At 32.6% G+C, this 15,029-nt stretch overlaps 2 protein-coding genes across 4 annotated transcripts; one reads left to right on the plus strand and one right to left on the minus strand.

The window, feature by feature from the left end:
- LOC109828991 (probable glycosyltransferase At5g03795) lies at positions 269-6,457 on the plus strand. Of its 3 annotated transcripts, XM_020396024.1 has the most exons (10): positions 269-501; positions 571-624; positions 735-773; positions 983-1,096; positions 1,172-1,249; positions 1,515-1,628; positions 1,867-1,944; positions 2,108-2,238; positions 2,696-3,044; positions 5,432-6,457. In XM_020396024.1, the coding sequence occupies exons 4-10, from the start codon at positions 1,049-1,051 to the stop codon at positions 6,116-6,118; spliced, it is 1,485 nt and encodes a 494-aa protein (XP_020251613.1). In that variant the 5' UTR covers positions 269-501; positions 571-624; positions 735-773; positions 983-1,048; the 3' UTR covers positions 6,119-6,457. The 3 variants fall into 3 exon arrangements, with proteins under 3 accessions (XP_020251613.1, XP_020251612.1, XP_020251614.1); XM_020396023.1 differs by lacking the exon at positions 735-773; XM_020396025.1 differs by lacking the exons at positions 571-624; positions 735-773.
- LOC109828993 (CASP-like protein 4A3) lies at positions 7,268-10,062 on the minus strand. Its single transcript, XM_020396026.1, has 3 exons — positions 9,971-10,062; positions 8,654-8,789; positions 7,268-7,826 (listed from the first exon to the last, which is right to left on the minus strand). Exons 1-3 carry the CDS (start codon positions 10,060-10,062, stop codon positions 7,632-7,634), a joined length of 423 nt encoding a protein of 140 aa, XP_020251615.1. The 3' UTR covers positions 7,268-7,631.

Raw genomic sequence — 15,029 nt, forward strand, 5'->3', positions numbered from 1 at the left:
TAGTCCCCTGAATCGCTAAAACCATGGGATTCCTTTATTCGCCAAAATTCCCATAAATAAATTTTCGGTCCAGGCGTGAAGATTTCCCATTTTATTCTATGAACTGTAACGACACATGTCCTACCATTAAACCAAAAATCATAAATGACCAAAATAATCCCAGTATCAAGCCAACCTGCCCCATATTTTTCCAAGCTAGAGAGGGGTATTTCTGTAAATTAACGATTGTTGCCGCTTTAGTCACCAATCCCCGCCCTCTCCTTTACCGCCGTTTGTGGCGATATAGTCACCGCCGGACGATGAAGGCGGAAGCGCTCGATCTTTTGACGGCAGCGTCGAGTAGGAGAGGCTGCATCGTCTTCGTCACAGTCATGATCGCGCGCCGTTGTTTTCTCGTTCTCGGTGCCGATTCCGGTCACCGGAAGGTTATTCTTCTCCCCTGGCGGTGATGAGACTCTGAGCCCTAGGGTTTCGGCGGGTTTTGGTGGTGATGAGCTAAAGGTGACATTTTTGCAACCTTTTATTTTTCTTTTTTGAAAATCTAGTGACTTGGTCGTTTGATGTTTGTAGGAATCTTCTTCAGTTAGAAGTGAAGAGGCAAAGGCGCTTCCTTTAGATTTGAAGGTTCATAAAATTTTGGATTTTTAGGAGATAATTATTTCTAGGGATAAAATGTAGGTGAATAGTTAAAAAAAGAAATTGTTAGTTCTTTTTATTAATGTTATTTTTCGTAGGAGTTCTCTAATTCTCATGGAAACTTGGATGCCGCTGAGGTAATTTTTTTGAAATTTTCTTTTGGAGATTGTTCTTTTCATCTCAAAATTGAGGTGAAATCCAACTGTAATAGCAACAAAATAAATAAATAAAAATAAAATACATAAAATAAAATAAATCACATTTTGGGGTCACCTTTTTCAAGTTATATTTTCTCTGTTACTCATTAAAGACTTTGAAATGAATTTTAATTTTTCCAAATTCTTAGGTATCCTTTAATTCTACTAGTGCAACTTCTCTACTCTCTGGCTCTGAGATTTTTTCGAGCAATCAAATGAATTCTAGTGATGGTGATCAAGAGAACTTGCCCAAACTACAAGAGGTATTATTGTCAAAATGTAACATTTTATGCAAATGTAAAATTTCTCATTTCATTGGATATTGTTTGGCTTTTTAGGAGCTGATTGTTGCTGGCGATGAAAATGGAGAAAATTCTAGTAGTGATAAGTTAGCTGCCCGGCCTTTAGACGCTAAGGTAAATAGTCTGATCTTTTTTTGGAATTATTTAGTCTCTTTGTTTTTTGGTAGTCTTTTGGTTTAATTTGTATATCTGTGGAAGTTCTCTGTTTCTCATACAATTGTTGATGCACCTGAGGTAAGTTCATTTAAGATTGCTCTTTTTAGTTCAAATTCAATATGAAATGTAGTTGTAATGGTAATAAAAAGCTATTCTTGAATTATTATTTTCAAGTTTAACTTAAAGTTCATGAAGTTAATAATCTTTTTCTTCACATTTTTAGGTAACCATCAATTTTACTGGTAAAACTTCTCTACTCCCTCCCACTGTGAATTTTTGGAGTAATCAGGTGAAATCTAGTGATGGTGACATAAGGAATCTGCACAAACAACAAGAGGTATGACTGTCAAAAAAAATTCATCTCTATGAAACAAAATATAATTCAGCAAGGAAATGACTTTGGTGGATTGTTTAATTCCTGGACGTCCTTTTAGTGAGATCTCTATTGCAGATACCCGTTGAAATTTAATGTTTATGATCTAGATAATTTAAATGCTTAATGAGTCTATGTTATGATTTGGTAAAGTATCAGTTGCTCCAAGAAATGGACTTTAATGCATATTTTGCTTATGTAGGTGCATGCTGAGTCTATTGCTATAGTTTCTCCGCCCCTTGTAGATCCAGCTTCCACTGGGACATCTAGTAAGAGTGAGGTATATAGTTTTTAATCCACGAGTTCATTGTCGATTTGGGGTAATTTATAATCTCTTGAAAGGAAAAAAATTGATTTTTATATCTTTTATTTCTTGATTTGGGAGATTTTTTGGATATAGTTTTTTTCCTGATAAGAATTTCAAATGTTCTTGATTTGCTTAGGAACATATAAGCCTGACCGAAGCAGACAGGCAACTTATGTATGCAAAGAAAGAGATCAGTCATGCCCCAATGGTTTCAGATGACTCTGATCTTTATGCTCCATTGTTTCGAAATATTTCGGTTTTTAAGAGGTAAGACAGCTAAATATGCCTTTCTTGTGCCCCCTATATTATTTTGTTCTTGTTGTGTTGTTATTCTTTGATGTGAATGATCATTTTGTTTTATTTTGTTTTATGATTTGAGTAGGGATATGCAGAGTTTTTCCATATAACAGAGTGTTTAATGATTTAATAATTTCATTATGGATCTTTCGTACTCCAATATATAGTTATTAATTGTCTATGAGCCTTCTTAGCACACTATAATGGAGAATCTATATAATGGAGAATCACGTTGATTCAGGAAACTCTATTATCGCCTTCTAATCAGAAAACTATATTTGTATTTTGTCTTCTAATCTTTCCTTTCCCCTTATCTCCTCCCGTATTCCCTCTTTTCATCACTCCATGTATATTCTGCATCTATTTCCTCTGGTTGCCTGGTCCTTTTAGTTGGTGTCTCAACTGGTGAGATCTGCATTGTATTCAGGAGCTACGAGCTGATGGAAAGAATACTTAAGGTCTACATCTATCAAGATGGACGAAGACCCATTTTCCACACACCTGTGCTTAAAGGTATATATGCTTCCGAAGGATGGTTTATGAAACAAATGGAGGGAAACACACAATTTGTTGTGAAGGACCCGAACAAGGCCCATTTATTCTACCTGCCGTATAATTCTCGCCAGTTAGAAGCTACTCTCTATAAACCCGGCTTGCATAGTTTGAGACCTTTAGCGATCTTCTTGAAGGAGTATGTGGATTGGATATCGGTGAAATATCCATTCTGGAATCGGACGAGAGGAGCAGATCACTTTCTAGTTGCTTGTCATGATTGGGTATGCTTCTTTTTCTTTCATTCCGGTCTTATCGAATATAAATTTGATATCTCTGAATACTTCTGTAAACCGGTGTATGTGATTTTTGATAGATTATAAACTTGTAACACTTGACATTAGCCAATGGTTTTAGAATTTTAGTGTAGTGAAGTGGACTTAAGGTGGTATCAGACAAAATCTAAATCTCACCTGACAAGCATCTGAAACTACTTTCTTCTAATAAAGTGCCTCAATTTTTACCTTACCTTCGGAATATCTTGGTGCAGTGGGTCTTATATAACGGAAAATTTTGTATATCATGACAATTTCTGCTTGTTTATGCACAGATGGCAAATTGATATAGGGTAACACCAGTTAATGTAATACATGCTAAACTCAGTGGATTGTGGAGCACATCATTTGATTAATGAAGGTTTTGTTTGGATACCATGATGTTTTCCTTATTGTGTTTTTGTAAAAAAAACACCATGGTGTTGTGTTTTTACCTTAAAATGTTTTCAAAACACCATGTTAAGTATTACACTAGTTTGATCCATTATAACATTAGTATTAAACATATTATTAATATATTATATATTAATTATTATAAAATATATTGTAAATAAAATGTTATAATATTTAGTTTACATTATTATAGTATTATAAGTATTAAATGTAATGCACTATAATATTGTATAATGTATTATAATATTATATTGTACTTTAATGAGTTATATTATATTATATTATTTTTAAATAATTATATATTTAATTATTTTGGTATATCAATTTGTTATTTATTTTTTCTAATCTTATAATTGATATTAATGATTTTGATAATAATGTTATTTTTATTTTAATATAATATTTACTATTATTAATATAATATTATACTATTATTCATATAATATAATATTATTAATAATGTTAATATATTTTATTACTAGTAGTGTATTAATAAATTAATATATTATAATATTTTAATATTATATAACATATTATAGTTTTTAATATGTTAGATTTTATTAATAGTAGTTTAATAATATATTAGTATATTATGATATAAAATAAATATTATTATTTTATGAATATATTATTTTTACATTAACATTTGTTAGCAATAATATTTATTTATTTAAAAATTATTTTACTTTTAATAAATTATATTATTTATTACGTAATATATTAATATTTAATATATTGATATTGTATTTACTATACAATGATGTTATTATAATAATCTTATTATATTGTTATGTTTATTAAATATATTATAAATATTATATATCAGTAACATATCTTAATAATAACATAACAATAGTAATAATATTATTAATAACATATTGTATAGTAAATACAATATAATATATTAATATTAATATATTTATAATATATTTTTAATAAAACTACAAATATAATAATATTATTATAATAACATATTGTATAGTAAATACAATATAATACATTAAATATTAATATATTATGTAATAAATAATATAATTTATTATAAAGTAAAATAATTTTAATAATAAAATAATTTATTGCTAACAAATGTTAATGTAAAAATAATATATTCATAAAATAATAATATTTATTTATATCATAAATACTAATATATTATTAATTTATTATAATTTATTTTTTAAAAGTTAATAATATTATAGTGATTATACTATAGTATAGTATATTATTATATTATTATTTATTATCAATAACTTTTTTTTATTTTCTATTAGTTTATTTATATTTTTATTATTTATTTATTATATAATACATTATTAACATATTAAATATTGGTATTTAATATGTTATTATATTATTATATAAGATATTTTATTTATTATATTATTTAATAAATATTACTAATATATTAAATGAACTATAATATAGTATAGTATAATATAATAAGCATGTTGATAATAACTCTATATTAATTACATTTAATATATTATTTTAGATATTATATTAACACATTCTCAAACTCAAAATCAAAACACCAAACTTAAAACATCTAAAAGGTGTTTTGAATTAAGTGTTGTGTTTTTGGTTTGAGGATGATTTAACTCCAAAAACATCATGGTTTTCAAACGCATGGTGTTTTGTTTTTGGCGAAAACACCATGGAAACAAGAAAAACACTATGGTATCCAAACGGAGCCGAAGCGTTTAAAAGTTAGGGACCTTGTGAGGATTCTGAGTATGGTTTATTTTCATACTAGTGTTTAATTCAAAAGTCAATATCCATAAATCTATATCGTGCATACTCTTAGTATTGCATGTTGTGAAGAAATTAATATTAAAGAGAAGTATTTGGGTTCTTCAATGACCTATAATCATTGAGGCATCAGGTCATCCATGTTAAGACGGTAATACTGTTTTTTCATGTCTTACTTTCTTCAAAATATCCAGGGACCTTACGAAACGAGACTACACACAGAGCTGAGCAAAAACACCATCAAAGCTCTATGCAATGCTGATCTCTCCGAAGGATTCATCAGAGGAAAAGATGTCTCTCTCCCAGAAACATACATCAAAAACCCCAAGAAACCCTTGAAAGACCTGGGAGGTAAACCCGTCTCCAAGCGATCAATCCTGGCATTCTTCGCTGGGCAGATGCATGGGCGTGTCAGACCCGTGCTTCTCAGTCACTGGCAGGGAAAGGATGAAGATATGAAAATTTACGGCCCTCTCCCGTCTCGAATCTCCAAAAAGTTTTCATATATCCAGCACATGAAATCGAGCAAGTTTTGCATTTGTCCTATGGGGTATGAAGTGAATAGCCCTAGGATCGTTGAGGCTATCTATTATGAGTGTGTTCCGGTAATAATAGCCGATAATTTTCTTCTCCCTTTTGATGAAGTGCTGGATTGGAGCGCGTTTTCAATTGTTGTAGCAGAGGAAGATATACCTAATCTGAAGGATATACTATTGAAAGTTTCTCATAGGAAGTATGTTTCTATGCATGAGAATGTGAGGAGGTTGAAGAGGCATTTTCTTTGGCATCCGGTACCTATAAAATATGATATATTTCATATGATACTGCATTCGATTTGGTTCAACAGACTGAATCAGATACGAGTCTCATCAGTTGCATGAAACTATGGCAAAATTTTCATCATGAAGATGCTAATTGGAAATAAGATCATGGATTCATAGTGATGCGAGCTTTGGAAGATGGGGCAACAAGAAGGTATGAGTAAGTATATATATATGATCTCATACTATGATACGAACCCTTCTGTCTATGCTGTGTGTTAATCCTCGAAATGAAACTCAAATGAAGAAAAAAGAGAAGGTGGTCTATGGTTTTAAAAAGAACATAAAATTGAGATTTCTTTTAACTAAGTTTATGTATTTTTAACTGTGTTCTCATCACAAGCCACTTGGTGAATACAATTGGCTTCTCTTAACAATAATGTCAATTTTATCTTCTCATTTTTCATGTTGGAAGCAAATAGATTTGAGTTGCTAACTAGCTTTTAACAATAATGTCAATTTTATCTTCTCATTTTTCATGTTGGAAGCAAATACAATTGGCTTCTCTTAACAATAATGTCAATTTTAAAAAGTACTGCATGCCTTTTTGTAATATTTTAATCCCTAACGTCGTGCATCCATTCTCTAATGTTATTGGGCTGGCTAAGGACTACTCTTTGAATTAGAGTATTTGCTATTTTTTGTGTATTTATTTATGAATTTGCAGTGCCAGTCTCTGTAAAATATTTGTTAGTTCTTAGTCTCTAAAAGATCTAAAGCTCATTACATGGGCTGTCATGAATTTATTTTCAGCCAGGCTCTGTATTTTCAGAGGTTAGCTTCTTATTATCATAAAATTATTTAGACTCCTAAGTCCCGATGCCCAAAAGAAATGATGTTTAAACTTGATTGCAGTTTGCAAACACACCCAGTACTTTGTATATTTAAAATTCGTATTACATTTTATCACAACTAATCATATGCTAATAAACTAAATTTAGTTATTTTTATAACTTAGTAAATCAAATTAGATCTGATGGTATGAGCTGAGTATTATTTATTGTTTATTCTTGGTAGAACTAATAGCATCCTCTGAGCAATTTTTGCGTACATATGTCGCTTTTTCTCGTTAGGGCTGTATAAAACTTACATATATAGCACTTAATTAAATACAATATGAGGAGGTGAACATACACGTTACAAGTACAAAAATAAAATTAGAAAAAAAAAATCAGAAACAGCCCGCTAAGGCATCACAAAAACAAGTCATTCCAAAAACTAATTACAGATCTTACAACATTATGCAATACTTTTTCCTGTTTACATCGTGAGAACCTGCTGCAATGTTAACAATAATGCCAACCCCATAAAAACCACTCGGTACATAAAATCAAATTTAAGCGCAAAAATTATAAATATGGGCTCTAAATACTACGAGAGGAGAAGTTGTTGTGCGCAGAGAGCTTACAGCAAATGCCATGAAAGAAAAACAAATCACTACAAGAACTAATTATAAAATTTACAACACTTTGCGATATTTTTTTTCGTGCTTATACCGTGAAAACAGCTATGATGTTTACAACATTGCAAATTCCATAAAAATCACATTTCAGCGTAAAATATGGATACGCATTTAAAGATTTCGAGAGGAGAAGAGGTTGTAAGCGGAGATGAGAGAGCTTACAGCAAATGCCATGAAAGCCAAGAAAGACATGGCGACTGAGCCGCTGATCATGCTCGGGAATGGATCGTTGCCCCAGTTGGTAACCCAGTAATCAGTGCGAGAGGTTGCAGATGATGATGCGGATATCAGAAGGTACGCTAGGATCTATATAATCACCCAAAACAAAAAAAGAAAGCCATATCAAAATCAAATAACATGAACATTGAGTGCATTACATGTAACCAACGTTTGCTTTTCTTTTAAAATTCTTTCTACGGCACCAAAAATCTAAAGTTATGACAAAGGCTAAGGGTTAATAATCGTATATACAAACTTGAGCAATCCAGGTTTCAATTCAGAGTTTGCTGCCTTTATGTATTGTAAAGGCTAGAAGCATTGTAAAATTGAATGGATGTTAACATATCAATATTTCATAATAACCATCCGCCATTGGTAAATTTGATAGAGCTCTGCTTTAAGGTTAAACCTTTACTTCTAACATCTAAATTAGCCTGACCAAGAACTTCAAGCTTCAGCAAGCAACAAAGTAACCCCCTTAGTTTGATTAAACTTAAGCATGGACAAGGTACGACTTTACAGTATCATATACCAACAACTCAACTTTTTCATTCTAAAGGTTAAACGTTAAAGGATTAGGGAGTATTTAAAGTTCGATGTTCAAAAAGAATAATCTTGCAAAGTCACTGAGGCTCAAAGTTATCGAAGAGGTTGCCATTGGTTCACATTGTCCCTAAGGCCTGAATTCTAAGTAGGATGCGCTCATTCCTTATGTTAAAAGTTCCTTAATAATCAATTGATAAATTTATATGCATGTATACAGGTAAGGTTTTGATAGTACCCAGTTCTATTAAGATTGTGCAAATAACTATTTTGCAACCGTGCCGTGAGTTTATAATTCTAATATTACAACAACATTGAAATGTGTTCACAAAAAGAACATGGATGAAATGTGACCAGATAAGAGTTCTCACCTGATCCATGGCAAAATCGAAATAAAATCCAAGGGGCTTAGTGATGATATTCCTCTTATTAACCCTATGATGCAGTTCTGCAAAAGCTTGGAACCCAGCATATAAGAATCCAATCACATTCACTGACAAGCAGTACCTGCAAAAAGGAAGGCATAAATTAAGATATAAGAGCCTTGAGGTTTCTTTTTCTTTTTTTAAAAAAGTTAAAGTTCTTGCTTTGTTCATCTCATATTCTCATACATGAGCTCTTTTCACCAATAATAAGTGGAAATTGAAACCATCAAAATCAAATTAGTATAAAATTGCAAACCCCATCATAACTCTGAAGTGGGTGCGATAACAGGGACTTGAACTTGGTATCAAAATAATGGAGATGCAAATCTTATCAAATCATGTACTTAAAAAAAAGGATTTAGAAATAATAAATTTCACAAAGTTACAATGAATTATTTCAGATTTTGCATATAATAAACTGTCTTTTTTTTAAAAAAATTATAAATATTCAAATCACCGGAAAGTACCACATGCTATCAGAAAACAATATGGTACGTTGATGACAATACCTAAAGTCTAGACAAAGTTCATGGTATATCTGAAATTCATGATGGTTTTGTAAACATGAATAAAAGGTCACAGTACTTAATTTATCTTTAGTTTTCTGAAAGTTGCAGTGTTATTTTGATAATTAAAACTTTATGATGTATTTCTCAGAAAAAAAATAGTCTTCTCCGTGCAAAATCCTAATAGTTCATATTAGTTTTGTGAAATTTACCCTTTAAGAAATATCAATGCTTGAAAGGCCTATTTTCGGTAAATAATTGAAAGGACTATTTTCCTAGTCCAAGAGATTTTAAGATAAATCTATCATTCATTTAACTTCCAAATGTTATAACTTATAACACGATTACTTTTAATTATAACTGCATATCCACATATTACTTGGTTAAAGGTTAGAGCCTATAAATTGTAAATATTTACATAGGTTTGCATGGATAAGTCCGCAACCCTGCATAATTATGCTTCACAAAGATTTAAAAAAAAAAATTACAGTTCATACTTTCTCATTAGTTGCTAGCAAACAACATAATCAAACACACAGGTCATAGATAACTCTTTCACAAACACCCAAGAAACAATTTTGGGCTCTCTGCCTAGATACCTTCCAAATCTAACTTACCTGTAGATTTGCGTATAAAACTGCAACTAATATTAGATTGGGGGCTATAGTGGGGAGAAAAAACCTCAACATAGAAATCTTTCATAAACCCCTTGACAAATAATTTTCTTGCACAAAACCACCTCAGTCCAGTACCATACCTGTACTCATTATACCGATCGAAGGAATCAAGCGTCCACCCTCGGTTCTTATCGGCGGCCATCACCGAGAACGAGATCAAGCAAAGAACCATTCCCAGCAAAATCAAACATAAATTATTTTTAAATGGTCCAAAGCTTAAACGGATGGGTATGGGGAACTTATACGTGAAGCAATCTAAAGGGATTCCTCAAGGCCTCAATAATGAAGAGATGTATATGAAATCTCGTATAAAGTTGAGCCGCAAAGTTAGTCTCATCCAATTTCCTCAAGTACTATCCCTTCTCGAGGTAGGAGAGAGGCGATCGGAATGGAGAATCTGTGGCCATGGAGGGTTAGGGTTTGGATCCCTTCCTCTCTCTCCGGGTTAGGGTTAGGGTTTTGAGGGGGAAAGGAAAAAAAGAAGAGAGGGGTTAAATATTCGGTTTAATTCGGAGAGAAGTATTCGGCGAATAAAGTTGCGTGCTTTATGAATCAATCCAGGTCACTCTTGCATCTTTCTGACCTTTTGCTTTATCCATTTGAATTTGAAAGTGGCACACTCATGTTGTCTTTGATTAGGGGGAGTTAGTCACCTAGAACTTAAAATTAGAACTGTGATAATCTGTGGGATAAATTTTTAAGGTGTTAATCTCATAGAACTAAAACTAGAACAAAATTTTACAGTGTTGGTCAAGTAGAACTCAAAAGGGGTGTTAGTTAATTGGGACATTTTCATGCAAAATAGGATAATTGTTAAAGTGGAATAATTTTTCGCTAGTAAGATATTTTAGTGGGATAAATAGGAATAAATTTGTGAAGTGGGATATTTTGATAAAATAACGTGGGATAAATTTTTACAATCATGAAATATATATTTATGCATTTTGAAAATATAAATACTATTTATGTATTTTAAACTTACTATTGTTGGTTGATAATTGCTTACAAGAATGTTCTTTACTATTAAATAACTTTTGGTTAGACTATAAGATATTGACAATTATTATTATAATAATGATGGTCTAATAATGGTGATAACCATAATAGGAAAGAAGTAAAGAAAAAAAAAGAAATATAAAAATAAAAAATAACAAAATAAATATGAGTTCTAGTTTTTTACCACCTAGTTCCATACTAAAACTTGGAATAATTTGAGAGACTAGAACTCTTATTTTTGTATAGAAAAATAAAAAAAGAATAATTTTGTATCATTATCCCAATTCTAGTTTTGTTAAAGTTCTACTTGACTAACAGTGTAAAATTTTGTTTTAGTTTTAGTTCTATGTGACTAACACTTTAAAAATTTATCCCACAGATTATCTCAGTTATAATTTTAAGTTCTAGGTGACTAACCCCCCTAACAAAATTAGAATTGGGATAATGATACAAAATTATCCTACTTTATTTATTTTTCTATACAAAAATGAGGGTTCTAGTCTCTCAAATTATTCTAAGTTTTAGCTTGGAACTAGGTGATAAAAAACTAGAACTCATATTTATTTTGTTATTTTTTATTTTTTAATATTTTTTTTCTTTACTTCTTTCCTATTATGGTTATCACCATCATTATAATAATAATTGTCAATATCTTATAGTCTAACCAAAAGTTATTTAATAGTAAAGAACATTTTTGTAAGTAATTATCAACCAATAATAGTAAGTTTAAAATACATAAATAGTATTTATATTTTCAAAATGCATAAATATATATTTCATGATTGTAAAAATTTATCCCATGTTATTTTATCAAAATATCCTGCTTCACAAAATTATTCCTATTTATCCCACTAAAATATTTCACTAGCGAAAAATTATTCTATTTTAACAATTATCCTATTTTGCATGAAAATGTCCCAATTAACTAACACCCCATTAGTATAACTAATGCTTAGTATAACTAATGCCCCATTATTAGTTATATTAGTATAACTAATGTTATGTCCCTCTTAAGATCATAATAACTTGTGCAATAAATAAATATATTCACATCGGGGGGGGGGAGACTTTTACGAATGGATGTTTTTTAGTCATTATCAACATTACAAAAGAATATATGATGGGAATAACAACGTTATTTGATATTTATTTATATCTCAATATTAAATGTGTCGCATGAAAAAGCAGCAGGACCACCGGTCGACTGATAACAATGATCAGTCGACCGATAACGGACCATCGGTCGACTGATCATTATCGGTCGACTGATAACAATGATCAGTCGACCGATAACGGGCACATTGCAGGAACCGAAAAATTCCACTGGATAGTCGACCGATATGTCTTGTCGGTCGACCGATGAACACCTACCGGTCGACTGGTGAGGCTTCATCAGTTGACCGATAGCGGGTTATTGGGTCGATTTGTTTCCTAGCATGTTTTGGATTTGGATGTTTATATAAATAAAAACACGTTTGTTAGGTTTTTTAATCAGAGAAAAGAGAGTTGTTTGAGCACTTCGAGAGGGGGTGGGATCTTATTGGTTAGGGTTATTGGAAGTGTTTGAGAGTTGTAACCCATTGTGTTTTTCCTCCAGATAGTGAAATCTCCCCCATCTTATCCCCGTAGACGTAGGCAATTTGTCGAACCACGTAAATCTTTGTGTTTATGATTGGTTTTGGTCGTTTCATTGTGAATTGTGCTCGTGGTGTTCTTTGTTTGTTGCTTACCGACTTGTTGTGAATTTGTGCACGCTTCCGCCGGGTGCAACAAAACGTTCATTACACGATAATGTTTGCGCATTACAAGAAATTTTATGTAACATTCCCCAGTTTGAGAGTAATACGAATGAAAGGAAAGGAAAGGAAGCAGAGGGGAGGGAATGAAGAAAAGAGATATAATATGTTGCTTAGGAGAGGGTAGGCATGATCGAGGAAATTTGATGGTTAAGAAGGGCTGGGATCGGATTCTAAACTTTATTACGAAAGTAATTATCTTCGTCATTCTACTAGGATCTTCAACATCACAATCACACCTCCATCATCGAATACTCCCATCGCCTATAAAATGTTGACAGAACATTTTCCCATTAATTAAGGAGTATATAGATCTCGATAGGGCTGTCCATTTTACGCCGCTGCGCCCAGCACCCGGCCCTGGCCCGGTTACCGCGCTACAGTTAGGGGCCGACGGCATCAGCCGGGCCGGGCAGCCGGCCCTGTTGTGGCAACCGCGTCACAAATCGGTGACCGTTGCCGGAAAAAAGCCGGCCCGGCCCGAGGCCGGCTACAACGGTCACCAATGCGTCGACCGTTTGTGTGAAAACGACGCGCTGGCCGCGGCCGGCCCGGCCCGGCCACAACGCGGTCACCAAGTGACCGTTTGGCCAAAACGGCGGACCGGCCCGGCCCGCCACAACGCGTCACATAAGTGACCGTTGTGGCCGGGTCGGCCCGTCCCGGCCCGGTAACAACGGTCAGATTGGCCCTTTGACCGTTTTGCCCTCAAAAACGGTCAAAAAACGGCTATTTTGTGAGGTTATTTTGGTCATTTACCTAGGGGGCTGGTTCTATAAATAGAGGGGGGTTTTCATTTGTTTTCTTCACACCAAAAACTCATCTCTTCTCTCTTATACTCTTATACTCTCTCTTATACTCTTATACTCTCTTATTTATACTTTCTAATCCAATCCCCAAATGGCTTCCGGATCTGATTATGAAGAGCAAAACATATCTCCCGATCCTGAATTGAGTCCTCCTACTATGAGTCCTCCTACTATCAGTCCTCCTACCGAAGTTAATCCCGAATCCGGTGGCGACGAATCTGCACCAAGAGCTCCTAAACGGCCAAGATCCGATGTGTGGAATTTTTACGAGAAGATCGACGTCACCAAGGATGAACACGGTAGGATCCTCACCCAGAAGGCTAAGTGTGCTTTGTGCGGCAAGATTTTTCAAGCTCATCATAAGAGCGGCACCAACCACCTCAAACGCCATTTAGATAAACACAACAAAGGCCAGCCTCCTCAAGGTGATATCCGACAATCCATGATTTCTCAATCCTCCTCTTCTGGTAGTCTCGGTAGTTGGAACTATGACGCTGCCAGAGCCAGGAAATGCGTAATCAGGTTTATCATTCTTAAAAACCTTCCTTTTAAATTAGTAGAAGATGATGAATTTGAAGATATGTTTAGAGATGGTTTTTATCCTGCATTTAAAAAATTTTCTCGTCAAACCTGTCAACGTGATATTTTAAAATATTATCAGCAAGAACAAGAAAAAATAATTTCTTATTTTAAAAATTTAAACTGTAAATTTTCTTTAACTTCTGATATTTGGACATCTAGAGCACAAACTGGATATTTATGTATCACAGCACACTGGATTGATGAAAATTGGCAAATGTTTAAAAGAGTTGTTTCTTTTATTGCAATAGAAGAGTCACATACTGGTGCTAATGTTGCAAATTTAATAATTGAAGAACTTATGAAATTAGAAATTTCACAAAGAATATTTTCTCTTTCACTAGATAATGCAAGTAATAACAATGTAGCTGTTGATTTTATCAGATCATCTTTATCATTGCCATGTCATGGTGATCTTTTTCATATTAGGTGCATCTGTCATATTTTAAATTTAATTGTTCAAAGTGCATTTACTGAAATTAAACCCATGATAGAAAAGGTTAGAACAGTTGCTTACATGCATAGTGCTTCTGAACAAAGACTTAAAAGATGGAAACAATTTTGTAAAAGAAAAAATGTAAAGCCTAGACTAATTCCAAAAGATGTTGACCATAGGTGGAATTCCACATATGCAATGTTAAGTGTAGCAATAGAATATAAAGACATTATAACTGATTTTATAAACTATTATGCTTCTAGTTCTAGTTCTGGTAGCACTTATGGAATAACTGAAGATGAATGGACAGTTATATGTAATTTAAATGAAATGTTACAAGTTTTTTATGATGCTACCATGTTATTATCTGGCTGTTATTATCCAACCATTACTTTAGCTGCTTTACAAATTTTAAATATTCAAAATTTTTTTGATAAATATCGTTTGGATGCTACTTTTGGACCTATGGTTTTTGAAATGGAGAGCAAATTTAATAAGTATTTTAGGCCTATTCCTCATATTT

Source organism: Asparagus officinalis, chromosome 1, assembly GCF_001876935.1.
Source record: "Asparagus officinalis chromosome 1, Aspof.V1, whole genome shotgun sequence".
Taxonomy (NCBI): domain Eukaryota; kingdom Viridiplantae; phylum Streptophyta; class Magnoliopsida; order Asparagales; family Asparagaceae; genus Asparagus; species Asparagus officinalis.

Coding starts and splice junctions, on each gene's coding strand:
- LOC109828991 (XM_020396024.1), top strand. CDS start 1,049: ATGAATTCTAGTGATGGTGATCAAGAGAACTTGCCCAAACTACAAGAG. Junction 1,945..2,107: donor GGACATCTAGTAAGAGTGAG/GTATATAGTTTT, acceptor TGATTTGCTTAG/GAACATATAAGCCTGACCGA. Junction 2,239..2,695: donor AATATTTCGGTTTTTAAGAG/GTAAGACAGCTA, acceptor CATTGTATTCAG/GAGCTACGAGCTGATGGAAA.
- LOC109828993 (XM_020396026.1), bottom strand. CDS start 10,062: ATGGTTCTTTGCTTGATCTCGTTCTCGGTGATGGCCGCCGATAAGAAC. Junction 8,790..9,970: donor GATCGGTATAATGAGTACAG/GTATGGTACTGG, acceptor TCCTTTTTGCAG/GTACTGCTTGTCAGTGAATG. Junction 7,827..8,653: donor TCGATTTTGCCATGGATCAG/GTGAGAACTCTT, acceptor GTGATTATATAG/ATCCTAGCGTACCTTCTGAT.